Source organism: Giraffa tippelskirchi, chromosome 4 (genome assembly GCF_054371585.1).
Source record: "Giraffa tippelskirchi isolate mGirTip1 chromosome 4, T2T-mGirTip1v1.2.pri, whole genome shotgun sequence".
NCBI classification, from domain to species: Eukaryota; Metazoa; Chordata; class Mammalia; order Artiodactyla; family Giraffidae; genus Giraffa; species Giraffa tippelskirchi.
This window is the reverse complement of record NC_137278.1, coordinates 171,381,791-171,409,668: the sequence shown is the minus strand read 5'-3', so window position 1 is coordinate 171,409,668 and position 27,878 is coordinate 171,381,791. Positions and strand designations below refer to the sequence as shown.

Here is a 27,878-nt window from a genome sequence, read left to right as displayed (position 1 = left end):
ATCGTCATCAAGAAGTCACTGCCTGAAGACCATTCTTCATGAAGACATACAGATGGCGAACAGGACTATGTAAAGATGTTCAACATTGCTAATAATTAGAGAAATACTAATCAAAAGTACAATAAGGTATCACTCCCTACCAGTCAGAAGGGCCATCATCTAAAAGTCTATAAATAAACAATGTTGGAGAATATGTGGAGAAAATGGAAGCCTTCTGCCCTGTTGGTGGGAATGTAAATTGGGGCAGCTGCTATGGAAAACAGTATGGAAGTCTCTTAAAAACTAAAAATAGAACTATCATATGATCCAGCAATCCCACTTCAGGGCATATATCTGGAAAAGACAAAAGTTCCAATTTAAAAAGATACATGCACCTCAGTGTTCCTAGCAGCACTATTTGCAAAATAAAGACATGGAAGTAACTTAATGTCTGTCAACAGACAAAGGAATGAAAACAATGTGGCACATACAATATTCCACATACAACGTGGAATATTGCTCAGCCATAAAAAGAATGAAATAATGCCATTTATAGTAACATGTATGGATCTAGAGGTGATCATAATTCAGTAAGTGAAGTAATTCAGACAGAAAAGCCAAATATATAATATCACTTATATGGAGAACCTAAAAAATAGTACAGGGAGTACCTTGGTGGTCTAGTGTTTAGAATTCGGTGTTTTTACTGCTATGAAAGTGAAAGTGAAAGTCGTCCAGTTGTGTCTGACTCTTTGCAATCCCATGGACTATATAGTCCCTGGAATTCTACAGGCCAGAATACTGGAATGGGTAGACTTTCCCTTGTCCTGGGGATCTTCCCAACCTAGGAGTCGAACCCAGGTCTCCCGCATTGCAGGCAGATTCTTTACCACCTGAGCCACCAGGGAAGCCCCATTCATTCCCTGGTCTGGAAACTGAGATCCCACAAGCTGCTTGGCATGGCCAAAAAAAAAAAGAAGAATACAAATGAACTTATTAACAAATCGAAAGAGACTCAGAGTCACAGAAAACAAATTTATTGTTACCAAAGGAGGAGAGGCGTTAATTAGGAGTATGGGATTAAAAGATGCACATTGCCATACATAAAATAGATTTTAAAAAAACCAAGAACTTAATATATAGCACAGGGGAAACTGTTCAGTATCTTGTAATAATCTGTAATGAAAAGATTAAAAAGAACAGATATATACATAGATACATGATAACTGAAACATTTTGCTGTATATCTGAAACTAATACAATATTGTAAAGCAACTGTACTTCAATTAAAGAAACAAGCAAGGAAAAGAAGTCACTGGCTAATTAAGATAAGCTGCTGGGATCAAAGGTGATTTGATGCTGGAGAAACAGGGCTAGAGACCACCAACAGGGGGAGACTCTTCTTGCTGGGGCATCAGACCCTAGTGAGGGTGATAGAGGAGCCCCTGCTACTTCTGGATTCCAACAATCCTAACTCTTTGACTTTCATTTTCAACCCGTTCATATTCCTGGTCTTTCACTGCTAGTTCCCCTGCCTCTCCCTATATTCTGCCCCCAGTGACTTCTTTAGTTCAAAGTAAGTGGTTTCTGATGGGAGGGGATTTGAGGGGACAGTAGATACCTGTATATGTATGGCTGAGTCCCTTCACTGTTCACCTGAAACTATCAAACATTGTTAATCAGCTATTCCTCAAAACAAAATAAAATTTCATAATATGAAGGGAAAAAGTGGTTTCTCTCTCCCCACCCCTAACCCTTCTCTAGTTCCCCCTCTTCCCTTAATCCAGGCTCCAGGCTCCTTCTTTCACTCTCCGGAGCCATCACCAACATCCATCCCTCCCCTGCTGTGCTCAGCTGCAGAAACCTCAAATTCCTGATACTCAGCTCCAAAAATTTTCTCTCCCTCTCCTTTTCTCTCTAATAAGGTACCTCTGCACCTTGACCCATGTGTATCCTGGTTCCTGCATTGCTCTGGGGGTCGCTGAGTCAGGCTCTACTGCAGATGCTCATACATCGCGTTGAGCTCCTGCAACTTGCTCTCCAGCTTCCTGGCCTGCTGCCTCAGGCTTTCAGCAGACTCTGCCCTTGCACCATCACACAAGTGCTTTGACTCCTTTACTAGGAAGACCACATCCACCAGGAGGAAGATACCTGTAGCGGCTGCACCCACAATCCGGGCTCCTGCAACAGCTGCCGGAGCCATTCTAATGGAACAGGCCTTCTTTACCAGCCGGGTGCCTGGGACTATGATTTTCCCAAAGCTCGAGTAGGTGACTTCATCGGCTGCAAAGTCAGGGTTGGCTCTGCCTGTTTCCATGTCACGTATATTTCTTTCAATGTGTTGCACGGCTTCTTCCAATTTCCTTGTTATATCAACACTTTGGGTGTTGCTCCTGAGTACCTCTAGGAGCACCTTCCATTTCTTGACGCCAGTTGACATCAGGCTACTGGCTTCAGTTTCGGCTGCTGACCTGCTTGCGTTTTCCTTGGAGCTGGTGGACGCAGTTATCACAGCAGCTGTTGTTCCCAGCCCTAACCCAGCGAATGAGAGTGCCAGACTGCCCCCCGCTGTCACGGGTGCCAGAGTCAGGCCAAGGAGGGTCAGGGAGCCAGATATAGTGCCAGTGGTGTGGGCCATGGTGTTGTAGATGGCATACTTCTTGTGGTCCTTGTCAACCTTGTCTGCGAGCTTGTGGAGCTTTCTTATTTGCTCCTCCAGCTGCTGTTTCTTCCGAGGAAACATCCTCAGAAACCTCCTCCTGTCCACCTGCTCTTTTGTGAGCATTTCCTCGTTCTCCTCAACCAAGACTCTTTTCAATTCCTTTAGATATTTGTGTAGTGCATCCACGTCTTCCCTGTAACAATGAAGGTCAAGTGATTAGAAAGGCAGTTTGCTTGTCTGCAAAATAGGTTCCATAATGTCTATTCTGCATAAATGCAGAGATAGAATTATAAATCAATTAGAAAAGAATTTTACAAATGTAAATTTTTCTTTCAACATTAAATGCAGGTTTTGTACCTTGTAGATGCTTCATATACTTATTAAATCCTGGAAAGAAAGAAAGAAAAGAAAGTGAAGTCGCTCAGTCGTGTCCGACTCTTTGCGATCCCATGGACTGTAGTTTGCCAGGCTCCTCCATCCATGGGATTTCCCAGGCAAGAATACTGGAGAGGGTTGCCATTTCCTTCTCCAGGGGATCTTATCGACCCAGGGACTGAACCCAGGTCTCCTGCATTGCGGGCAGACTCTTTATTGTCTGAGCTACCAAGGAAGCCCCATTTAATCCTGGAACAGATAAGTAAATGTCACCTTAGGATACTGGTAACTTAAGAGAGGTATTTGATGGAATTCCCTGGTGGTCCAGATTTAGGACTCTGCACCCTCACTGGCCCTGATATGACTCAATCCCTGATCGTGAAACTAGGATCCCACAACCCATGTGGCTCAGCCAAAAAAAGAAAAAATAGATATTTGGTAAAGACGCCTCAGAGACAGGTCAACATCATCACTTCCAAAAAGTTGGTAGGTTAGGAACTCCACAAATAAACGAAGAAAAGTGGAATTGGAGCAGACAATTTGTATTCGAGGGCCTTGATGTGTAGTGAGGAGTCAACGTTTCTTGGCCCTTGGCTACTGGGAAGTGGTCCCTAAGCCCATAGAATATTCTGGCTGATACAAATGTCCTTATCTGCCTGGGCCTCAGGCCACTGTACAGTCTGATGAGATGTATGATGGGGCCTCTGGGTCATGTGGTATCAGTTCTGACCTCTGGATGAGCTGGACTGTAGGACATAAGTTGACATCTGGGAGGCGCTGGAGACCACAAGTGAGGATCAGTCAGTCAGTTCAGTTGCTCAGTCATGTCAGACTCTTTGCCACCCCATGAACCTCAGCATGCCAGGCCTCCCTGTCCATCACCAACTCCCAGAGTCCACCCAACCCATGTCCATTGAGTCGGTGAGGCCATCCAACCATCTCATCCTCTGTCGTCCTCTTCTTCTCCTGCCCTCAATCTTTCCCAGCATCAGGGTCTTTTCAAATGAGTCAGTTCTTCGCATCAGGTGGCCAAAGTATTGGAGTTTCAGCTTCAACATCAGTCCTTCCAATGAACACCCAGGACTGATCTCCTTTACGATGGACTGGTTGGCTCTCCTTGTACTCCAAGGGACTCTCAAGAGTCTTCTCCAACACCACAGTTCAATAGCATCAATTCTTCAGCGCTCAGCCTTCTTTATAGTCCAACTCTCACATCCATACATGACCACTGGAAAAACCATAGCCTTGACTAGATGGACCTTTGTTGGCAAAGTAATGTCTCTGCTTTTTAATATGCTGTCTAGGTTGGGCATAACTCTCCTTCCAAGGAGTGTCTTTTAATTTCATGGCTGCAATCAGTATCTGCAGTGATTTTGGAGCCCAGAAAAATAAAGTTTGTCACTGTTTCCACTGTTTCCCCATCTATTTGCCATGAAGTGATGGGACCGGATGCCATGATCTTAGTTTTCTGAATGTTGAGCTTTAAGCCAACTTTTTCACTCTCCTCTTTCACTTTCATCAAGAGGCTCTTTAGTTCTTCTTCACTTTCTGCCATAAGGGTAGTGTCATCTGCATATCTCAGGTTATTGATATTTCTCCTGGCAATCTTGATTCCAGCTTGTGCTTCATCCAGTCCAGCATTTCTCATGATGAACTCTGTATATAAGTCAAATAAGCAAGAAGACAATATACAGCCTTGACGTACTCCTTTTCCTATCTGGAACCAGTCTGTTGTTCCATGTCCAGTTCTAACTGTTGCTTCCTGACCTGCATGCAGGTTTCTCAAGAGGCAGGTGAGGTGATCTGGTATTCTCATCTCTTTTAGAATTTTCCACAGTTTATTGTGATCCACACAGTCAAAGGCTTTGGCATAGTCAATAAAGCAGAAATAGATGTTTTTCTGGAACTCTTTTGCTTTTTCAAAGATCCAGCGGATGTTGGCAATTTGATCTCTGGTTCCTCTGCCATTTTTAAAACCAGCTTGAACATCTGGAAGTTCACGGTTCATGTATTGCTGAAATATGGCTTGGAGAATTTTGAGCATTACTTTACTAGTGTGTGAGATAAGTGCAATTGTGTGGTAGTTTGAGCATTCCTTGGCATTGCCTTTCTTTGGGATTGGAATGAAAACTGACCTTTTCCAGTCCTGTGGCCACTGCTGAGTTTTCCAAATTTGCTGACATATTGAGTGCAGCACTTTCACAGCATCATCTTCTAGAATTTGAAATAGCTCAACTGGAATTCCATCACCTCCACTAGCTTTGTTCATAGTGATGCTTCCTAAGGCCCACTTGACTTCACTTTCCAGAATGTCTGGCTCTAGGTGAGGAATCACACCATCGTGATTATCTGGATCATTAAGATCTTTTTTGTACAGTTCTTCTGTGTATTCTTGCCACTTCTTCTTAATATCTTCTGCTTCTGTTAGGTCCCTACCATTTCTGTCCTTTATTGAGTCCATCTTTGCATGAAATGTTCCCTTGGTATCTCTAATTTTCTTGAAGAGATCTCTAGTCTTTCCCATTCTATTGTTTTCCTCTATTTATTTGCATTGATCACTGAGGAAGGCTTTCTTATCTCTCCTTGATATTCTTTGGAACTCTGCATTCCTTTTCTCCTTTGCTTTTTGCTTCTCTTCTTTTCACAGCTATTTGTAAGGCCTCTTCAGACAGCCACCTTGCCTTTTTGCATTTCTTTTTCGTGGGGATGGTCTTGATTCCTGTCTCCTATACAATGGCACGAACCTCTGTCCATAGTTCATCAGGCACTCTGTCTATCAGAACTAGTCCCTTAAATCTATTTCTCACTTCCACTGTATAGTCATAAGGAATTTGATTTAGGTCATATCTGAACGGTCTAGTGGTTTTCCCCGCTTTCTTCAATTTCAGTCTGAATTTGGCAATAAGGAGTTCAGGATAATTTGTTTCAAAATGGGTGAGTGTCCCTGGCAGGCAGTGTTCCGTGTGCCCTGCCACACACTGAGTTCCAGAACAGTAATGCATCCTGGGGACAATCGAAGCTTTGGGTGTGAAATCTGCCCAGACTCTGCCCTGTGGCTGATGGAAACCCACAGGCTTCCTGTGATACATTGGGATCATGATGGTTTTCAGTGGGTCCTGTCTGTTCTATAGGGAATTCTCAAACCTGAGGGTGGTTTTGGGTATCCCCTAAATTTTCCATTGATTCAGATGAAAGCATAGTCCTGGGCACTGTGCCCTCACCTTTGCAGATTGGCTGTCTCTATGACTTAGAATTTGTAAAAAAAGAAAAAACACCCCAAAGTCAGAACTAGAAGACACCTTAACAGTCATTTGGTCTGCCATATGCTACCTTCTGTGCTACCTTGTGCCCTTGACCTTCCCAGCAAAAGGTCCCTGAGTCCATCCACTGCCTCAACTGCCTGGAAATCAGGAGATCTGTTGTTGGTCCCCCTGACCTCTGCAGCCCACCTCACTGACTCCTGATCCCGCATCCAGTGCCCCTGACCTCTCAGGGGTCACATATTAATTTGTGACAGCTTCATGAGCCTGCACCCCAAGGTCATGTGCAGCTTTGTGGAACCTCTAAAGATTCAAGAGACTTGAGGAAACACCCATCTGAATGGCTGAGCCTGAAGAGACCGGCACTTGCACAGCTGGTGGAGGAAGCATTTTCCTCTTTGGTGGGGATGCGTGAGGCTCCTCAGAACCCCTCAAATGACACACGATCACAGCCACTCACTGTGACTCTGGAGGGCTCACTAAGCCACACGGCCTTCCACAGTCAGGGGGACTCCACGTAGACTAGAAGAGGGTCCCAGATGGAGTGAGAAGCCAGGTCCCAGGCAGGGTGTGCAGACACGGTCACCCAGGACCCTCTAGCCCAGCCTGAGGGGATCCCATCAGGGAGGGAAGGAATGCCCCCCCTACCACTCAGGGGACCTCTGCTAGGGTCACAGCCCCTTCAGTTCTGTGTCCTCGGGGTCCACTCTCCTCACTCTAGTCCTGGCCCTGCTGCCCAAGCCTGCCGACTAGTCCTCCAACCTGGACCCTCTGCTCTACCCTGACCCTGGTCTGACCCTGGTGCAGGCCTCCCTGGGCTTTTGGATGAGATGATTGCACTTGGTTCCTCACCTCTGACCCTGCAGTTCACTCTGAGGCCATCACCATAGTCCATCAGACTGAATTGCTATTCCCATTGGACATAGGCAAGTCTGAGACTCTAACATATAAGCCCAGAGCCCCAGAGTTGGGCAGGGCTAGATCCAGGATCCCACCAGCTCCAACCAGTTCCTCTGTAGCCTCTCTGCCTTATGGGCCAGCAGGATCCTGCTGTTTGGTTTGGTACACTCGTTTGGTACAATTCCTAAGATGGGGAATAGAAAGGCTCTAAGCAGAAGCCTGAGTAATATAAACAATGGCGTCAGGGTTTTCTGACTTGCCCCAGAGGAAATTCTGCTTGATTCTCATCACCAGAAAGAAGACTCTTAGCCCCTGTCTCTTCTCAACAGGTTTTTAAAATGTTAATATTGACTGAACACCTACTCTGTGTCAGTCATTATGGGAAGCTCTTTGCATGCATAATCTCAGTGTCCTCACAGTTTAACTAAACAAATGAAGAAAGTAAAGCAGAGAGTAGTTCAGTAACATGTCCAAGGTCACATAATCTACTCCTTTCTTGCAGGTTTCATCTTTTTTCAATTCAAGGTTGTTCACTGCCAGCAAATGACATGGAGGAAACATTCCTCATGAGATGTTGAGAAGGAACATCCTCCTTCCCCACCATATGGTCCTGCTTGGAGGAGGTGTGCCTGCCAGGAGGAAGCTAGCCTGGTGCTGGGGGTGTGGGTGACCTTCCTGATACACCCATGCAGGTTACCTGGACAAACCAGCCTTAGCCTCAATTTTCTTCGTAAATTCAGTCAGCAGGAGTATCAGTTCCTCTCTATTCAGTATGTCCCAGAGACATGCAGCAACCTCCTCAAAAAAGATCTCAATACCTAGATGAAAGGAAAGGGAATAAGGTTAGAGCTTGTGAAGTGAAAAAGGGAAAGCATTTGTCGCTCAGTGCTCTTTGACTTTTTGCGACCCCATGGATTATAGCCCGCCAGGCTCCTCTGTCCATGGAGTTCTTCAGGCAAAAATACTGGAGTGGGTAGCCATTACCTCCTCCAGGGGATCTTCATGACCCGAGGATCAAATCCAGGTCTCCTGTGTTGCAAGCAGATTCTTTACTGTCTGAGTCACCGGGAAAGCCCAGAAAAATGTGTGGTGGATAATAAATGGTATTGAGTAGCTTTTTTTTTTTAAACCCTGTGGAATCTGGGGGAGGGCTTGCAGATTTTGATTTTCCAGCCTAGAACAGGTATCTAGATCACTATGGTGACAGGACAGAAGTTGGTGAGAGCTATTTGAGTTTTTTAACTTGGTGGATCCGAAGTGCTGAAACTCCAGTTGGATGTTGTTATACCAATTCTGAAAGACCACCAGGTTCTAACAAAGTCCAAGCATGTGGTGTAAACCCAGTGGATGCATATATCCGGTCTGGCACTCACAGTATAAAACCACTTCTACCTTATACTCCTAGCTGAGATGTGGCTAGGATAGTAGAAGCTGCTAGAGAGAATATATCTGCTTTCAAGAAAGGTGACATACACTACCAGGACGATCTCTGGGGGCTACGCAGAGTATGCTCTGGCAGCCCATCACACTGTTCACACGCTGCCAGAAAAACTGGATTTTAAACAAGGAGCTGCCATCAGCATCTCGTGTTTTACTGCTTATCGAGTCTGCTCCACAGTGCCCGTGAAAGCTGGAGGAAGTGTTCTGGGGCTAGTGAGGGATCTGGAAGAGCAGTATGCCAAACGTTTAGAGCTTATGGCTTAAAGATTTTGGGCACAGCTCTTACTGAGGAAGAACAAAAGATTGCTTTCCAAAATGGAGCCCACGAATTGTTTAATCACAAAGAAGCTAATTATATTGATAAAATTAAGAAATCTGTTGGTGAAAAAAAGTTGATGTGATTATTGAAATGTTTGCTAATGTCAGTCTTAGTGATGATTTGAATTTTTTGTCACATGGAGGACGAGGAATAATTGTTGGCCGCAGAGGTCCTGTTGAAATAAACCCACAGGATCCATGACAAAAGAAGCTAGCATAAAAGCAGTAGCTCTCCATCCATCCTTCAAGGAAGCACTTCAGCAGTTTGCAGCAGCCCTCTAAGCCGGAATGGAAATTGGTTGGTTGAAACCAGTAATAGGTCCCTGGTATTCACTGGAGAAGGCAGCCCAGGCTCATGAAGATATCATTCATAGCTGTGGGGCTATGGGAAAATGAATCTTCTCTTAAAATGATTAATCCTTGCATTGATTTCCTGTGTAATTAGAGGTTTCTTACCTCAGTTTTGAGTACACTGTGTTTGTTCTGCTTAGCATTCATTTGATTCAGTGAGTTTCTTCTATTTAAAAAAAATATTTCTTTTTAGCAATCATAGGCATTGGAGTGTAGTTTATTTTATAGCTGGCAATATTCTTTATGCCTTCTACCTCTCATCAAGGAATCATCATAATGGGAAATAGGATGCTAGTGGTCACTTGGCATTGGAGGACATTACAGAAATTCCTAACCGATGCTTATCATTAATTCCATACTTTTGACTAAAACATGCTAATTCAAAAGAGGATCGCTTGATTTCCAAGCCTACTTCTCCTTATAAAGTTTCTTTAGTCTCTGACTAGCCCACAACTATATTGGACTCTTAGACGATTCTCTGAACTAAACAAGACCTCTTTTCCAAACTAATCTCATCTAGTCTACAAGTCTCTCAGAGGGGCAAGATAAACAGTGTCCAGAGAAATCTGTTAGCTTTCCAATATTCCCCAATATTTTATGTTATTCACTAGGTTAAGGATTGATTACCAGTGATCCATGTACTCTGTGAGGACAGCAGCCTTATCTCTGGCATGATATGATACTAGGTGCACAGTTGGGCTTCCCAGGCGGCACTAGTGGTAAAGAACCTGCCTGACAATGCAGAAGATGTAGGAGATGTGGGTTTGATCCCTGGGTCGGGAAGATCCCCTGGAGAAGGGAATGGCAACCCACTTGCCTGGAGAATTTCATGGATAGAGGAGCCTGATGGGTTATAGTCCATGGGGTCACAAAGAGTGAGATGTGACTGAAAGGACTTAGCACATCAGGTGCATAGTTTCCAAATATATATGTATTGATTGGTTCAACTTCCAAGTAAATTTAAAATTATCTCTTTGTGTGACAGGGATCATATATTTTTGTTTAAATTAATAAACAAATTTGATGCCTTAAGGATGATCTGCTTTTGTTATCATAACATGGTATCTGCAATAAATTCTACAGCACATTAAAAAAAATGGTATTTAGTATAAATTAGTTAAAATTCATTTTCTTGAGCAGCGATCACCTGGGCACTCTTGGTAGAGTCACCTGGGGTTATGGATGGAACTGTTTTCCCCCCACCCCCCAATTCATATGTTGAAGATTTAACCCCCTTGTGACTATATTTGAAGACTGGGCCTTTAAGGAGGTAATTACGGTAAAATGAGGTCATAAGTGTGGGGCCCTAATCCAATAAGTTTAATGTCTTTATTAGAAAAGACACCAGATTCTCTCTCTATTTCTTCCCTCTCCCCCAGAGGAAAGACCATGTGAGGACAGAGAGAGAAGGCAGTCAGAATTTACAAAACAGGTGGAGAGGTCTCACCAGAAACCACCACTACCTTGATCTTGGACTTCTAAACCTCCAGAAATAATTATCTAATCCTGGGATTTAGGTGTCTTCAGGAATCTACAATTTTAAACCTTCAGAAAGAGAAGGAGGGCTTCACAGGAGACACAGTGGTAAAAATTCGCCTGCCTATGCAGGAGATGCAAGAGTCATACGTTCGATCCTTGGGTCAGAAATATCCCCTGGAGTAGGAGATGGCAATCCACTCCAGCATTCTTGCCTGGAAAATCCCAAGAACAGGGGAGCCTGGCAGACACCAGTCCATGAGGCCATAAAGATTCAGACACAACTGAACAACTGAGCTCACACACACACACAAAGAGAAGGAATACAAGGGATGTGTTTTGTTAGTTACTACTTGTAGCAGAGACTGGCAGCACCCTATAAATGACTGCTTTCATATTTTGGCACTGAAATAAAAGAATAGTCACATTAAATGTGATAAAGGATGTAATGACAATAAATAGCCTCAGATCAGTACAGAGCAAGATCACTGCTCAAATGAGTTACCAAAATCCCTGTGTGATTTCAGGGATCTAGAGGTTATGGAATTGCTCAGTTAGTTGCTCAGTCCTGAAATCTTTGTGACCCCAAGGACAGTAGCCCTCAAGTCTCTTCTATCCATGAAATTCTCCTGGCAAGAATACTCGAGTGGGTTGCAATTTCCTTCTTCAGGGGATCTTCCTGACCCAAGAACCGAACCTGGGTCTCCTGCATTGAACACAGATTCTTTTACCGTCTGAGCCACCAGGGAAGCCCAGAGGTTATGGAATTGTAGGTAAGACATAGGCAACCAGAATATATATATATATGTATGTATGTATATAATATGGAGAGTGGGGCTGAGTCATGATGTAAGATGTGTTTCCTGGTACATGCACCCACAAATGCATCATTCTTATTTCACAGATGAGGAAAGTGAGAGTCAGACAGGATAAGGGACAGCCTAAGGTCAGTGAGCAGAAAGCTCAGAGGTGGAATCCAAGGTCAGGTATCAGACACTTCTTGGACATAACTTGAATCCTCCTTATGTTAAACTCTTGCGATTTCTTCATTCTACCATGCAGTATACCTATAAGGATTTTTGCAAGTGATTTTTGGTGGTGAGCACACTGCAGCATATACAGAAGTAGAAATATAATGTTGTACACATGAAACTTATAGAACGTTATAAACTGCTGCTGCTGCTGCTGCTGCTAAGTCACTTCAGTCATGTCCGACTCTGTGCGACCCCATAGACAGCCCACCAGGCTCCCCCTTCCCTGGGGTTCTCCAGGCAAGAAGACTGGAGTGGGTTGCCATTTCCTTCTCCAATGTATGAAAGTGAAAGGTGAAAGTGAAGTTGTTCGGTCGTGTCCAACTCTTAGCGACCCCATGGACTGCAGCCTACCAGGCTCCTCTGTCCGTGGGATTTTCCAGGCAAGAGTACTGGAGTGGGGTGCCACTGTCTTCTCCGATGCTACCTAATTTTAAAAAAGGGTTTTGGGCCACCTGCCATTGAGTAAGACTACCATGTGAGAGGCTTCATCTTGCTGATCAGAGACACCCAGGATGGGCAGTGAAGGGGTGGAGCCAGACGTGATCCTGTGTAAAACCCCATCACCCCTCCCCTCCAGGTGGGAGGTGGCAAAGGTAGACTGGGGTTCAGTTCAGAGTCCGCTGATACTCGCAGAGCAGCTGGGCAGGTGGCAGGGCAAGAGCTGGACGAAAGGTGTCTGTGGTGACGCCCTAGGGTCTGGGAGCAGGAGGAGACTCAGGCCAAGGGAGAGGGCAGGAGGAGCTCCAGGGGTGCTGGGGGACCTCCCCTTGTTGCCCCATCTGGCCTTGAGGACACCCTCTGCTGTCCCCCTCCCCATGGGCTGTCCTGGCCTCACTTCTGAGTCACTTGCTAGAGGGCAGTGGGAGAGGAATTGAGCACCTAGCAAGGGGCTCCCCAAGGAGAGGCCTGGGAAAGAGGCTCTGGGAACACACCCCCGTTGGGGTAACTCCATGTGGCCCCTCTGGGGGGCTCCAGGATGCTTATCCATCCTCTTCTTGGTTCTGATTCCTCTGTAGATTAACTCTGCCTGGAGGAACCACCCTCAATTCTGGGTCACATGCAGGAACTGGCCAGGAAAAAGGCAGCTGCCTACCTGAGCGGTCTCCGAGGTTTTTTGAACTCATGATGGCAGCGGCGGGGTCTCAGAGATCTCCCTGGAGGAACCACCCTCAATTCTGGGTCACATGCAGGAACTGGCCAGGAAAAAGGCAGCTGCCTACCTGAGCGGTCTCCGAGGTTTTTTGAACTCATGATGGCAGCGGCGGGGTCTCAGAGATCTCCCTTCAGCTCCTTGTTTCCGTCAGGCTGGAAGGAGGTGTGGCTTCACCCTTGGGGAACATAAAACCGATTATGGGCTTGATCACGAGTGAGCAGTGCCTGCAGGAAACAGGGAGTGGTGAGGTCTCCGGTGAGTTCCCCTGGGACGGCCACCAGTGCCACCGGGAATTTAACCCACTGTGGCTCTCTGTCCCCTGGGCTCTGCAGGTCACTAGTTAAAGAAAGTTACTCATTTCCCCCCAGGTCAGAGTCCTGCTCTCCTGTTGGGGCACAAGGAGAAGGTAATCAGACAGGAGACACCCATCTGCAAAGTTATAGGAGCAATAAAACCAGAGACAAGAACAGATAGGAAGGAATAATCTGGAAATTATATGAGGCTGGGAACACTTGTGTTTACTAATTGGTAATAACTAATATTCATCCATTGTCTATGATCTGCAGGCTCCTGAAACTCACCTGAACTTACATCAGCCTAAGTTTTCAAGCTGATTCCAGAACCTGGGCTTGAACCCAGTCTTTCTGATCCAAATCCCAGGTTTGTGATGACTATGCTCTACTCTCTTTAATATACAAAAATATTTATTTGTTGATATATGTTTATCGGTTAAATGAGTGCTTTCATTCCAAAATAATGTCTTGCTCCCTATGCTCGAGTCTCTGCCTTGATAAAGTTCCTGGTGATACAGCTCCCACAGCCCATGCCCTCTTTGCTTCGGCAAGAGCCTTTATCCCACAAAGGCCTGGAGTCCCATCGTCCCCACCCCAATACCTATATCCCTGCCCTGGCCTGCTGAGGACCCCGATGGTGCCCCGTCCGCTCTTCTGTCCTCCCCTGGCTCCTGGACTTTAGGTTGTTTCTAATTCCTTATGCAAATAATAATGTAAAGAACATTCTCCTTGTATAAAACTACATTTGAGACTGTTTCCTTAAGCTATATCTAGGAGTAGGTTATAGCTAGATTGCTATCTAGGATATAAGATCTAGGATATAGCTATCTAGGCTAGACCACAGGGCATCAGCACCTAAAAAATATTTATACCTAGAGACACACTGTTATGCAAAGAAATTGCAGCAATTTATGTTCACACTCATGATACATGAGGGTGTCCATCCTTTCAGACTTTCTCATTCTCAGTGGTCTTCAAAAAAAAGAGTAGTTCAGATTTTTATATATAAAAAATCTATTTTGCTTCTGCTTATGATTACCTTGCCATGGGAGATGAGGAAGGAAAGCAAATGTTGATGACATTTAACTACTGTTTCAAGAAAGCAAAAGAGCCTTTGTCAACTACTCCTCCTGAGACCTGACTGAAATGATAGTAGAGGTACTTACAGTTATAATACCAGCTACTGAGTGATTTTTGTTTGTGGTCTTTGCTCTGCAATGGTATTTGCTCTGAAACTTTACAAATGATAACTTGCATTTTATTCCATTAGACTTTGAGATGTGTAGCATTGTATCCTCATTTACAAATAAGGAAGCTGAAGTACAGATGTTACATGACTCACCCAAGGTCAGAAGTCTTGCCCCTGGAACTGAGCTCCACCCGACAATCTGGGCTCAAGAACCCATAGCCCGCCTCTCCTCTCTCTGCTGCTAATAAAAACAAGCACGGGGCAACAGGAGACCAGAGTCTTCAACAAATGTCTGAAGACCCACTGGATGGAGAAGTGATAGCTGAATGAAGAGGAGCACAGTAGAGGGAGAGAAGCAGGAAGAGAGAGCTGACAGGAGAGAAGAACCGTCTGCTGGGCAGAGTCCCAGAGAGGGAGCAAGATGAGAGGGAGGCCGAGGGGAGAGCAGGGAACAAGTTTACCAACACCATGGCCCATCCCATATTCACAGCAGCCTTCACTCTTCACCAGACTTTTCAGAAAGCTACTTGAGAACGAGTTGCAGGGAAAAAAAATAGGTGGTGCGTTTGTATAATTATGGAGGAAGGTAAAGGCTACCCATAAGAGAGATAGACATGGGATCCAGGAATCAGGAACATCAACCCAGGGGAAAGGGAATTCAAGGATCCCAGCTGGGCGCGCAGCAGACCTAGAGAGAAACCAGTCCAGAATAGGATAAGAAGTTCAGCGTCTGTGGGGACAGGGGATTTGCTGTCATATGAGGCACAGTTGGAAAGAAATGGAGGAAATGTTGGAGATAAACAGTGCAAAGGGTGAAAACGAGGCCAATTAGAAACATCAGGAAAAACTAAAGCTCTGCTGAAAAGCATGTGCAGCTATATGGTACAAGTTAGCTCTTTAAAAATGTATTAAAATATCACAAAAATGTAAACTCTTTTGTTTGATTTTTTAAAAATCTAAGGTAAATTTATCTATGTTCAAGTCCTGGTTTTCCTATTTTGATTGATTATTTTGGAGACTATTGAGAAGTGAAGTGTTGTTGATATATATTAGTTCATTTCAGTTGCTCAGTCGTGTCCAATTCTTTGTGATCCCATGAACCACAGCACACCAGGCCTTCCTGTCCATCACCAATTCTCGAAGTTTACCCAAACTCATGTCCATTGAGTCGGTGATGCCATCCAACCATCTCATCCTCTGTCATCCCCTTCTCCTCCTGCCCTCAATCTTTCCCAGAATCAGGGTCTTTTCAAACGAGTCAGTTCTTCACATCAGGTGGCCAAAGTATAGGAGTTTCATCTTCAACATCAGTCCTTCCAATGAACACCCAGAACTGATCTCCTTTAGGATGGACTGGTTGGATCTCCTTGCAGTCTAAGGGACTCTCAAGAATCTCCTCCAACACCACAGCATCAATTCTTCGGAGCTCAGCTTTCTTTATAGTTCAATTCTCACATCCATACACGACTACTGGAAAAACCATAGCCTTGACTAGATGGATCTTTGTTGGCAAAGTAATGTCTCTGCTTTTTAATATGTTGTCTATGTTGGTCATAACTTTCCCTCCAAGGAGTAAGCGTCTTTTAATTTCATGGCTGCAGTCACCATCTGCAGTGATTTTGGAGCCCCCCAAAATAAAGTCAGCCACTGTTTCCCCATCTATTTGCCACGAAATGATGGGACCGGATGCCATGATCTTAGTTTTCTGAATGTTGAGCTTTAAGCCAACTTTTTCACTCTCCTCTTTCACTTTCATCAAGAGGCTCTTTAGTTCTTCTTCGCTTTCTGCCATAACGGTGGTGTCATCTGCATATCTGAGATTATTGATATTTCTCCCGGCAATCTTGATTCCAGCTTGTGCTTCCTTCAGCCCAGCGTTTCTCATGATGTACTCTGCATATAAATTAAATAAGCAGGGTGACCATATACAGCCTTGATGTACTCCTATGATATAATTCACAGGTGTATAATATAGTGATTCAAAAACAAAGTTTTATTTATTTATAATCATTATAAAATGATTGTTATCTTTTAAAATAAGGTGGAGTATTTAACTATAAGAAGTAAATGTACTTGTTCAGTCAGTTCAGTTCAGTCATGTCTGACTCCTTGCGACCCCATGGACTGCAGCATGCCAGGGTCCCCTGGCCTTCACCAACTCCAGGAGTTTACTCAAACTCATAGAGTCCATTGAGTCGGTGATACCATTCAACCATCTCATCCTCTGTCGTCCCCTTCTCCTTCCACCTTCAATCTTTCTCAGGATCAAGGTCTTTTCAAATGAGTCAGTTCTTCGCATCAGGTGGCCAAAGTATTGGAGTTTTAGCTTCAGCATCAGTCCTTCCGATGAATATTCAGGACTGACTTCCTTTAGGATTGACTAGTTGGATCTCCTTGTAGTCCAACGGACTCTCAAGAGTCTTCTCCAACACCACAGTTCAAAAACATCAATTCTTAGATGCTCAGCTTTCTATATAGTCCAGCTCTCACATCCAAACATGACTACTGGAAAAACCATAGCTTTGATTGGACAGACCTTTGTTGGCAAACTAATGTCTCTGCTTTTTAAAATGCTGTCTCAGTTGGTCATAACTTTTCTTCCAAGGAGCAAGTGTCTTTTAATTTTATGGCTGCAGTCACCATCTACAGTGATTTTGGAGCCCAACAAAATAAAGTCTGTCACTGTTTCCATTGTTTCCCCATCTATTCACCATGAAGTGATAGGACCAGATGCCATGATCTTAGTTTTCTGAATGTTGAGTTTTAAGCCAACTTTTTCACTCTCCTCTTTCACTTTCATCAAGAGGCTCTTTAGTTCTTCTTTGCTTTCTGCCATAAGGGTGGTGTCATCTGCATGTCTGAGGTTATTGATATTTCTCCCGGCAATCTTGATTTCAACTTGTGCTTCATCTAGCCCAGCATTCCTCATGATGTACTCTGCATATAAGTTCAATAAGCAGGGTGACAATATACAGCCTTTGTATATTTGTGTATCCAAAAGTACTCCTTTCTGGATTTGGAATAAGTCTGTTGTTTCATGTCCAGTTCTAACTGTTGCTACTTGACCTGCATACAGATTTCTCAGGCGGCAGGTCAGGTGGTCTGGTATTCCCATCTCTTTCAGAATTTTCCACAGTTTGTTGTGATCCACACAGTCAAAAGCTTTGGCATAGTCAATAAAGCACAAATAGATGTTTTTCTGGAACTCTCTTGCTTTTTCAATGATCCAGCGGATGTTGGCAATTTGATCTCTAGTTCCTCTGCCTTTTCTAAATCCAGCTTGAACATCTGGAACTTCACGGTTCACGTACTGTTGAAGCCTGGCTTGGAGAATTTTGAGCGTTACTTTGCTAGTGTGAGAGATGACTGCAATTGTGCGGTAGTTTGAACATTCTTTGGCATTGCCTTTCTTCAGGATTGGAATGAAAACTGACCTTTTCCAACCCAGTATGAAAAGGCAAAATATAGGACACTGAAAGATGAACTCCCCAGGTCAGTAGGTGCCCAATATGCTACTGGAGAAGAGTGGAGAAATAACTCCAGAAAGAATGAAGAGACGGAACCAAAGCAACAACAACACCCGGTTGTGGATGTGACTGGTGATGGAAATAAAGTCCGATGCTGTAAAGAGCAATATTGCATAGGAACACAGAATGTTAGGTTTATGAATCAAGGCAAATTGGAAGTGGTCAAACAGGAGATGGCAAGAGTGAATATCGACATTTTATGAATCAGTGAGCTAAAATGGACTGGAATGGGTGAATTTAACTCAGATGACCATTATATCTACTACTGTGGGCAAGAATCCCTTAGAAGAAATGGAGTTGCCATCATAGTCAACAAACGAGGCTGAAATGCAGTACTTGGATGCACGCTCAAAACGACAGAATGATCTCTGTTCATTTCCAAGGTAAACCATTCAATATCACAGTAATCCAAGTCTATGCCTTGATCAGTAATGCTGAAGAAGCTGAAAGTGAATGGTTCTACGAAGACCCACAAGACCTTCTAGAACTAACACCCAAAAAAGATGTTCTTTTCATTATAGGAGACTGGAATGCAAAAGTAGGAAGTCAAGAAATACCTGGAGTAACAGACAAATTTGGCGTTGGAGTACAGAATGAAGCAGGGCAAAGGCTAACAGAGTTTTGCCAAGAGAACGCACTGGTTTTAGCAAACACCCTCTTCCAACAACACAAGAGAAGACTCTACACATGGACATCACCAGATGGTCAACACTGAAATCAGATTGATTATATTCTTTGCAGCCAAAGTAAAAGTTCTATACAGTCAGCAAAAACAAGACCAGGAGCTGACTATGGCTCAGATCATGAACTCCTTATTGCCAAATTCAGACTCAAATTGAAGAAAGTAGGGAAAACCACTAGACCATTCAGGTATGACCTAAATCAAATCCCTAATGATTATACAGTGGAAGTGACAAATAGATTCAAGGGATTAGATCTGATAGTGCCCAAAGAACTGTGGATGGAGGTTCATGACATTGTACAGGAGGCAAGGATTAAGAACATCCCCAAGGAAAAGAAATGCAAAAAAGCAAAATGGCTGTCTGAGGAGGCCTTACAAATAGCTGTGAAAAGAAGAGAAGTGAAAGGCAAAGGAGAAAAGGAAAGATATACCCATTTGAATGCAGAGTTCCAAAGAATAGCAAGGAGAGATAAGAAAGCCTTCCTCCATGATCAATGTACTTGTTAATCGATATAAAAATTAAAATACACTTCTAGAATTTGGGATCTGAAGCACTAAAGGGAGAAGGAGAATTAATACCTCAGTTTACAAAGCTGAGAATCAAGAAATAGCGGGTCCAGTTGAAAGCATAAGAAATGAAGATGTAAATAAGGTGCTTACAAGTACAAAGCTTCCTAATAGAGGATATCAAATTAGTGAAATAATGATACAAACTGAAGATGGGGAAAGGTATAGAAAAAGTAAAAAATAAATGAAATCCTTATTTTTCCCAGTAAGAAGTAAGTAAATAATATCAAATTTTTAAGCCAAGAGAAAGAAAAATCCAATACTAAATATTGATTAGCTATTGTGGTTGATGACTCCCCACTTTGCACCAGGCACCTTCCCAATTTCTTGGTATGAATTCACTTCCTTTAGTTCTCACAATGATCCTATAAGAAAAGAAACTGAAGCTCAGAGAGGTTAAGCAATCTACTCAAAGCACACAGCTAGTGCTAGAGCCAGAATCCAAATCCAGGTTCCTGTCTCCTGAGCACACATTCTCACACTATTCCACCTCCCAATGTAGTAATATCATTTAAAGACATTGATTAACTATCTAAAGAAGAAGCTTTTCCTTGGGAAGGAATGAGCAGAACCCTCTGTACAAATTGATCTGAACCATATGCACTTAGGACTGGATTGTTTTAACTCTAAGACAGCAGCAGTCACTTTATAGCAGTCAGTAACCCACAAAATGGGATGGTTTCTAGTGCCACCACCCTCAAGATGATGGAAGTGGTTGAATTAAATGCCAGCAAGAAATAAGTGTGGCTCCTGCCATGACAGCTGTCAGTATGGGAGACATGTTCGTTTTGATGAAACCAACTTCTTTAAGAAAGTGAAAGTGAAAGTGGTAGTGTTAGTAGTCATGTCTGACTCTTTGCGACCCCAGAGACTATAGCCCTCCAAGCTCTTCTGGAGGAAATTCTCCAGGCGAGACTACTGGAATGGGCATTACCTCCTCCAGGAGATCTTCCCAACCCAGGGATGGAACCCAGGTCTCCTGCATTGCGAGCAGATTCTTTACCTTCTGAGCCACTAAGGAAGCCCTCTAAATTCTCTAAGTAGGGATGGTAACTGGGATTTAACCAGAATAATCAGAGTGAACAGTAACCCTAAACAGACACATTGTCCAGCAGCATCTTGCCCACCCACATGTGCACCCATGGGCTTCCGTCTACTCAAAGGAAGGAAGACCCCTTGCAGGGGAGGTGAATCCCACAGGCTGGCATCTCTGCTCCTGCAAAGGCAAGGATGCTCTTGAAGATGATCAGAGGAGTGGTCAGAAGGGGCACCCACATAAATAATAATAATAAAAGATAATGATTACTATAAAGATGTTTCATTGGGCCAAGCTGAGTCTGTGAAAGGCCATGAGTTCAAAATAATATTCAAATGAGAATACTTTAAATAAAGTGTGGTCAAAAAGGGAGACATAAAGGTTAAAAAGTGCAATAGTGGTAATGCAGGTGACGCAACACTCAAGAGACATGGCTTCAGTCCTGGGGTTGGGAAGATCCCCAGGAGAAAGAAATAGCAACCCACTCCAGTATTCTTGCCTGGGAAATCCAATGGACAGAGGAGCCCAATGGGCTACAGTCCATGGGGTCACAAAGAGTTGGACATGACTGAGTCAGTATATTTCTTTTCTTTCTATGTTGCCAAGAAAAGTAAGTATAATGGGAAATATTTCATTGTTGATTAAATTTAAAAAGAAGAGGGGTCTTGAAGTTTATAGGTATACTCCTTTCTGTTTATTTACATGAATGTTTATAAAGAATTGAGAAAGAAAGAACAAGCCCTGGCATCCCAAAGCTGGCCTGATATCACAAGAGGGCAATGCTCTTCTGTTGTATGTAAAGGCTCTCACAGAACTCCAGCCTCACACAGGGTCACCCTGAGAGTAGGAGCGAAGGAGACAGCAAACACCCATCACTGTGCCCTCACCAACCCCACACCCCCTCCCTTGGCTGAAAAGCGTGACTGCTCCTTCTTTACCAATTATACCTTTATCCTCACTCTGGTCTCCATACAGGGAGTTACTGAGACTCACACTAGTAGAACTGACCCCATTGCTCTGCAGCACCCAATCTAGAGTGGCCCCATTTCCTTACAGTCTCCCTCAGATCCCCTCACCTGAGCCCCATCCTAGCATCTTTCTTTCTAACAGCTTCTCTCTCTGATCCCCAGGGTTGTCCCTGAGGAAGAGTAACCATCAGGTTGCTCACTAGGGAATATGCCCAGTGGCAGAGGCTGGAAGCACTGACCGTGTGGGTGGGAGAGAATTCACACAGGCAGACTCACCTCCAAGCAGGTGAGAGAGGAGAGCTCACTGGTCTCCTACCTCCTTCTCTTCCTAGAATCTGCAGGAGCCCAGGAGCCAGGGCAGCCAATTGCAATCATGAAACATGAGAATGAGGAGTCAAGTCACAGAGAAGAGGTGGGCTCAGGCAGAAAGGGCTGGATCCTGGATGACGCCAAACACTTGCAAATGCATCATGACCCTTGACTTATTCTTCCATCCTTCCCTGCCATTCTTGTCCTGGTCCTGACCCTTGTCTGAGGCCTCAGCTGGGTGTGGATGCTGGACGGTGCTCCCTTTTGCTGGATTACTATCTGGGTGTCCTCCTCTGTTAGCCTCTGGTTGGTCACTTCCTGGAAAGGCTGCCAGTGGGAGAGGGGAGGATCCTAGAGAAGCCTGTCCCTGCCCAACTGCATGGCCAGACACAGAGCCCTTCCCTCCACATAGGCAGACAGAGATTCTACCAAACCTCTTCCTCCACGTGGTACAGCTCATACTCTATGGTATGGGCAGGGATAGGAGAGGTAAAGGCAGCATCAAATTAAAAGTCCTTAGCCCATCACCAGGCCCTCCTCATGCTCCAGCTCTGTCTCACTCACCCTACTGACTCTACAGGGCCTGGTTGAGGGGCCTGGAGGGCTCCCAGCTGCCTGGACTCTGATTCCCCCCCAGCCTCAAGGCCTTTGCTCAGACTGCCCCTCCAAGGCCTTTCCCCACGTGTCTCACCAGCTGAAATGTTACTTGTCCTTGGAGGTCCATCTCAAAACCTTACTCCGCCTGTGGTCTTCCTCTAATTCCCTTCCAGTCTCCCTTGGAATCTTGTACTTTCCTGCTGGTGGGTCTATTTGTGTGGAGTTTCTTCAGCTCCCAGCACCGGGTGGGGGCTCTGTCTCTTCTCTGCTGCTCCTCCTGCTCCAGGGCTTCTGGGGCACCCTCCACCCTTCTGGGCACAGCCTGGCTAAAATATGAGGTGTGGGACCTGTTACAGGGGCATGAAACAACCAGATTCAAAGACATAGCACTACACCTCTTTTACCTACAGTTGAGTAATTCCACTTGTTTTTCTTGTCTGTCTTCATAAAAGCTCTTTCTGATAGAGAGTGCCATCAGATTTCTGAGCGTTTCCATTTATGGGCATCCCACCCTTTTCCAGAAGATCACCCTCTGTCAGTAAAAGAGGATGTGAGACCTACATGGTCCATGCTCTACACCGTCTTAGTTTAAGAAAGTTTTGTATGAACACTGTACTCTCAGGTAGCAGGAAACACCTGTATTTCTTCATGTCTCCTTACTCCAGCCATGATATTTTTATAAGAGGAGAAAGAGTAAGAGAGAACTGTGGAAAAACCTGAGGCTTACCTGAAATCTGATATACTATCCTGAGACTTGAAGACTTGAGCAGGACATTCCTAAACCTCCCCTCCCACAGAATGTCCAGTCCAGGTCTGGTCTGGGTGTGGGGCCCAGCTTCCTCCAGTCTCTCGCTCTCTGCTCCCAAACTGCTGCCTGGGACTTTGAGAGGAAAAGCGTGGAGTCATTTCCTGACTGCAATGGAGACAATTTTGAAAGCACAGAAATGGGTGTGCTACTCTTTGACTGAGAAAAGTACCACTTAAACATGTCCTGCTTGAATGAGGAGAAGGAGAAGAAGGAAAAAAAGGAAGGGGCAGGGGGCGAAGAGAAAGAGGAAGAAACAAAAAGATTCTAATCAATCAATCAATCAATTCCAAAGGATCTAAATGAAAATGGAAAAGAAAAAGAAACTACAAACATAGTAGAAAAAATGCTAAAAATAATTTTGAGTTGGGGAAACCATTCTCATCAAGACACAATTGCTGGAGCCATAAGGAAGGTCTGATTTATTTGACCTCTTAAAAACTAAATATTTCAAAAGGATGCCACAAACCAAGTCAGAAAAGAATGAGAGACCGGAAGACACTGTTTGCAATATTCATAGTAGACAAAGATGAACATTCCCAACACAGAGAGAGCCTAAAATCCACGTGAAAAGACTGAATGCAGTTTTTCACAAATGGGTAAGAGATGGCAATTCCCGGGGAGGCAACTTGCCCAGGGTCACACAGCTCTCCACGGACAGAGTGGGGCCAAGTCCAGACCTTCTAACATGGGTATGTAAGGGAGGGGAGTGGAATGTGATTTTAATAACCCAGAAATTTCTAGGTTTGTCTCTACCTTTATAAACACATAGATCTAATCTCACGCCCCTCTTGTTATACTGATGTATCTACAGTTTGGTTTCTTGTCTTAAGATTGTAAAACCTGTATCATAATGTGGGCATTGTGCAGCAAGGCCTGCGTCTCCCCACTTGGTCTCCTGTCCTTCCTTTCTCAGGCCTTCATTTTTCCCCAGGACCTGGCACTGAGCAGGCACTCAGAGACAGGGTGGATGATGCAACCAGATTCCTTGTAACTCAAAAGAAACCGTTTGCTCACATCAGCCCCAACACAGCACCCAGGGGCAGACTCAAGGTGGCCAGCCCACCAAGAGGAAGTTCTCTAGCCCCACTGCCCTCCTCCATCCCCTCAGCTTTCTTGAAATTTCCCAAAAGGCTGAGCACCCACAACATACACCTTCCTTCTGGGGTCACTGCTCATGTCTCAGGGGTCGACATCCCAAGCTGAGACCACCTGAGCAGGCTTCTACCTCTCTCTGCACTGTTTAGGGGTCGCTGGGGTGGGAGGAAGCCATCAGATACACCTGCTTCCACATCCGGGCTCTGTCCTTTAGGCCTTAGTCTCACCTCTCTGAGCTTCCATTTCCCTTCTTTTGTCAACTAGTGACAATCAAGGTTTTCTCAGACAGTTGTCATGAGGATGGGGAGATGGGTGGGGGTCCTACCCACCCCCTGCTTACCCAGGAGTCTTCCTCTGGCTGAATGTGAACAAGATCCAGTTGTTCTCAGCTCAGTAGATGCAGCCGCCTTCTGTGTGTCTCTGCAATAATCACACACACCCTCTGGGCCCAGATATATTCGGAGAACCAAAAGGGAAAGTGAAACCCTCACTTCTGAGTGGCTCAAGTTACCAACACTCTGCCCACCAGGCCCTGCCCAGAACATTTCCACCCTCCTGCTGTCCCCTCAGAGAAACAACCCCAGCCCTGACATCCCACGTCCTTCTGACACAGCCCATCCTGCCTCCGCTCCTTGAAGGAGACCAACACACCATGAGTCCCTTGGCCAACCACTCCCCCACCCCATGGCCGTCTTTCCACCCCCTCAGCCCTCCCCACCCACCCACTCACCAGCCTGCCTGCTTTCTTCACCTTCACGCCACCAGCACGTGGCACAGTTCTAGGACACACCAGCTCCTCACCGCATACTGGTCATACTGCTGCTGCTGGGGGTCACATCCACATGGCTTCTAGGGTTTGTTCACGCAGGTCCTTCTGCCAGGGACACCTGCTGCATCGAACCTGGAGAAATCATACTCACCCTGTAAAGCCAGAGGCTGGTATCACCTCTTCTGGGAAGTCCTCCGGGACTTCACCTGCAGAGTCCCCTGTTCCCGGCTCTGCTCTCGTGGTACTTGGGAGAGGGGCCTAAGGCCACCCCTCAGCCTCTCTGTCCATGCCCCACCCCCACTCCTTTTGATCAAGTCCTTCTAGACTTGGCCCTGCTGACAGGCACAGAAATAGTGCCTGATTCAGGTCCCAGTAACCTGAGGAGGCCCAGCCTGGTGGTCAGAGTCATTTGGATGGATGTGAAGTTTGTGGGAAGGGCTGAGAGCATGTTGCTATTTTCTACCCTGGATTAGTTTTAGTTGCATGATTTCTTTTCTCAGAATGGACGATCTTTACAGGAAGACTAGTGACCTGGCAACTCAAAAGTCAACAACAGAAAACCAGTCTTATTTTCTGTTTCGTTCCTGAGCAAAGAGCCAAAGTGTATGGAAGGCTCAGCATTAGCCACCCTCTGTGCAGGCTCTGTCCATACCTTTTCTGTTTTACTCTCACATCAGGTCTAGGAAGTGTCAGCTCCATTTTTCAGATAAAGAAACAGAAGAAAAGGTCCTACAGCCTGAGAGTCCTGGTGGACTTTTCTTTTTTGCCCCAGTGGGGCTGGACCCCCATGGAGGCCCACCTGCCCTTCCATCAGCGGTGCTTCATCCCAGAAAATGGCCCCGGTCATCATGGTCACCTTCCCCATCTTAGAGGGAGGGACAGAGAAGTGATGGGTGTTACTCCATGAGGACCACACTCTACAGTTTGGTTTTACAATTACCCTGGAACACAGACCAGGAATCTGACCTGATTTTTGCAGTAAGGTAGCTGATGGCAGGGGTGAGGAGGGGGCTTTCTTCCAGCAACTCAGGGGAGGAGCCAAGATTCAAACCAAGGTTGTCACTGCCTATTGTAAACGCCACTCTTTGTTTAAAGTTCCTTTTTTTTTTTCCTTCCTTTAAATCATTTTCCCCCCAGTAAACTCCCTCCTACCAATTCTTCTCTCTCCCACTAGCATGAGTTTATCTGGAAGTTAAGCAAAACCACCCTGAGATGCAGAACTCAGCTAATCCAGAGGAGCTGTGTCCAGTTGTCATGAAGGTCCTCTGCTGAGAATGCCTAATAGACACCAGACCATCATGGACTCAATAAACACAAGCTCATGGGAGAGCAACCATGGGAGCTACAGACTCAAATCAAGGTGAGGATTCAGCAAGGCTTAAATCCAGGGACATGAGCTGAGGCCACCCCATTTGGAGATCCTAAAGATTCAATGACGGTAAAATTGGGCTCCACTTGACCCCAACATCACAAGAGAAGTACCCCAGGATGGCTACAACGACCCACTTGCATGTCCTTGTCGCTTTTCATAGGATCACTGGGAGTGAGTAGGGAGCTTCAGACTGAGCATGTGACCAGAGGGCTTTAGAGTCGTCAGAGCTGCTGATGGAGATGGGCACCAGCGGGGCAGAGCACAGGGGATCCCCTCTAGGCTGACAGCACAGGTGACCTCAGGGGAACTGGTCTCGGCCACTCACTGCCAGGATGCTCTTGTCACAATAGCCAAAGTGTGCAAGAAAGAAAAATAATATAAGAAAAATTCTGTCTATACATACCACGGACTATTACTCACTTAAAAAAGAAAGAAAGTTCTTTTTTAAAAAATTATTTTAAAAGGAATAAAATTCAGACACATGTTACATCCTGGATGCACCCTGAAGACATTATGTTCAGTTAAATAAAACAGTTACAAAAAACTTATTATATTTTCTGTTTTTATTAGGTTTGCAGAGTAGGCAAACCGATAAAGACAGAAAATAGGGTGGTGGTTATTAGGGGCTGTGGGAAGGGGAGGGGGAGTTACGGTCTAGTGGAGCTCAGGTTTCAGGAAGAAAGAATATGGAGATGGATGATGGTGATGGCTGCACAATATATGAATGTATTTGATACCACTCACCTGTACACTTAAAAATGGTTAAGTGGTAAATTTTACATTGTGTATATTTTACCACAGGAAGTAAAAAAGAAAGAAAAAAATCCCATCACAAAGGACAAATATTGTATGATTCCACTCACATGAGGTCCTGAGAGGAGTCAAATTCATAAAAATCAAGGGTACACTGGTGCTTGCCAGGGGTGGAGAGGAGGGAGAATGAGGTATTAGTATATAATTGGGACAGAGTTTCATTTTTGATGTAAAATATTCTGTGGATGGATGGTGATGCTGGTTGTACAATGATGTGAGTGTCCTTAATACCACTGAACTGTACACTTAAAAGTGGGTAAAATGGTAAATTTGATGATTTTCAAAAATTAAAACAAATTCTTAAAAAGCTGAACCTTTGTGGGAAAACATAGCAGCACCTGAAGCCTTTACAGTCTGTAAAACATTTTCACACACACCATCGTGCAAGCTACCACAGCCCTGTGATGAAAACATTTACTATCTCAATGTCACCTGGGAAAACTAAGGTTCAGACCTGCCCCCAAATGGGGAAACTGGCTGGTCAGTCTGTTTTCTGGACTATGCCATTTCCTTAGAGGAAGAGAAATCCTTAAACCTTCCAATAGTCTAAAAATGTATTTTCTTTCCATAAATGCTCCCTGTTAGCTTGAGATGAGTCATAAACATCAATTATCTCTTGTCAAAGAAGTGAGCTCGGAGGCCCTAGTTCCTAGGAGCCACAAGGAGCTCAGTCTGGCGGGGCCAGTGGGGACCCTCTGTGACTGGCATCAAGTGTCAACTCACTTCTGCAACAGCCCCACCTCAGGGGAAAGCTGCCTGAACTCTTCCTTCACAGAGACTCTGGGGCCCACTCTGCTGTGTTCACATCTCTCTGTCTTCCATGAGTGGGGAAAGAATTTGGCATCATGTGGCCTTCCTTGATGGGGATAAAATGGAAGCAGTGACAGACTTCATTTTCTTGGGCT

The 27,878-nt window shown here is 44.9% G+C and overlaps 1 protein-coding gene and 1 pseudogene across 23 annotated transcripts; one reads left to right on the top strand and one right to left on the bottom strand.

Annotated features, from left to right (window-relative positions):
• Positions 1-1,000: 1,000 nt before the first annotated feature.
• On the bottom strand, positions 1,001-25,087 carry LOC145545958 (apolipoprotein L2-like). Of its 23 annotated transcripts, none has more exons than XM_081591404.1 (7): positions 24,750-25,087; positions 24,360-24,439; positions 22,844-22,996; positions 22,202-22,463; positions 12,889-12,988; positions 7,874-7,994; positions 1,001-2,834 (listed from the first exon to the last, which is right to left on the bottom strand). In XM_081591404.1, the coding sequence occupies exons 5-7, from the start codon at positions 12,917-12,919 to the stop codon at positions 1,973-1,975; spliced, it is 1,014 nt and encodes a 337-aa protein (XP_081447530.1). In that variant the 5' UTR covers positions 12,920-12,988; positions 22,202-22,463; positions 22,844-22,996; positions 24,360-24,439; positions 24,750-25,087; the 3' UTR covers positions 1,001-1,972. The 23 variants fall into 23 exon arrangements, with proteins under 23 accessions (XP_081447530.1, XP_081447519.1, XP_081447528.1 ...); XM_081591393.1 differs by lacking the exon at positions 12,889-12,988 and adding an exon at positions 13,016-13,123 and having other exon boundaries at positions 22,211-22,463; XM_081591402.1 differs by having other exon boundaries at positions 22,202-22,442.
• LOC145545885 (zeta-crystallin-like) lies at positions 8,374-9,330 on the top strand (annotated as a pseudogene).
• Positions 25,088-27,878: the final 2,791 nt, after the last annotated feature.

Excerpts from the sequence above, each read along its gene's own strand:
- LOC145545958 (XM_081591404.1), bottom strand. The coding sequence starts at position 12,919 with ATGAGTTCAAAAAACCTCGGAGACCGCTCAG. Across the intron at positions 7,995-12,888 it reads AAACCTCGGAGACCGCTCAG|GTATTGAGATCTTTTTTGAG; the intron begins GTAGGCAGCTGC and ends CCTTTCATCTAG. Across the intron at positions 2,835-7,873 it reads GCTAAGGCTGGTTTGTCCAG|GGAAGACGTGGATGCACTAC; the intron begins GTAACCTGCATG and ends TCATTGTTACAG.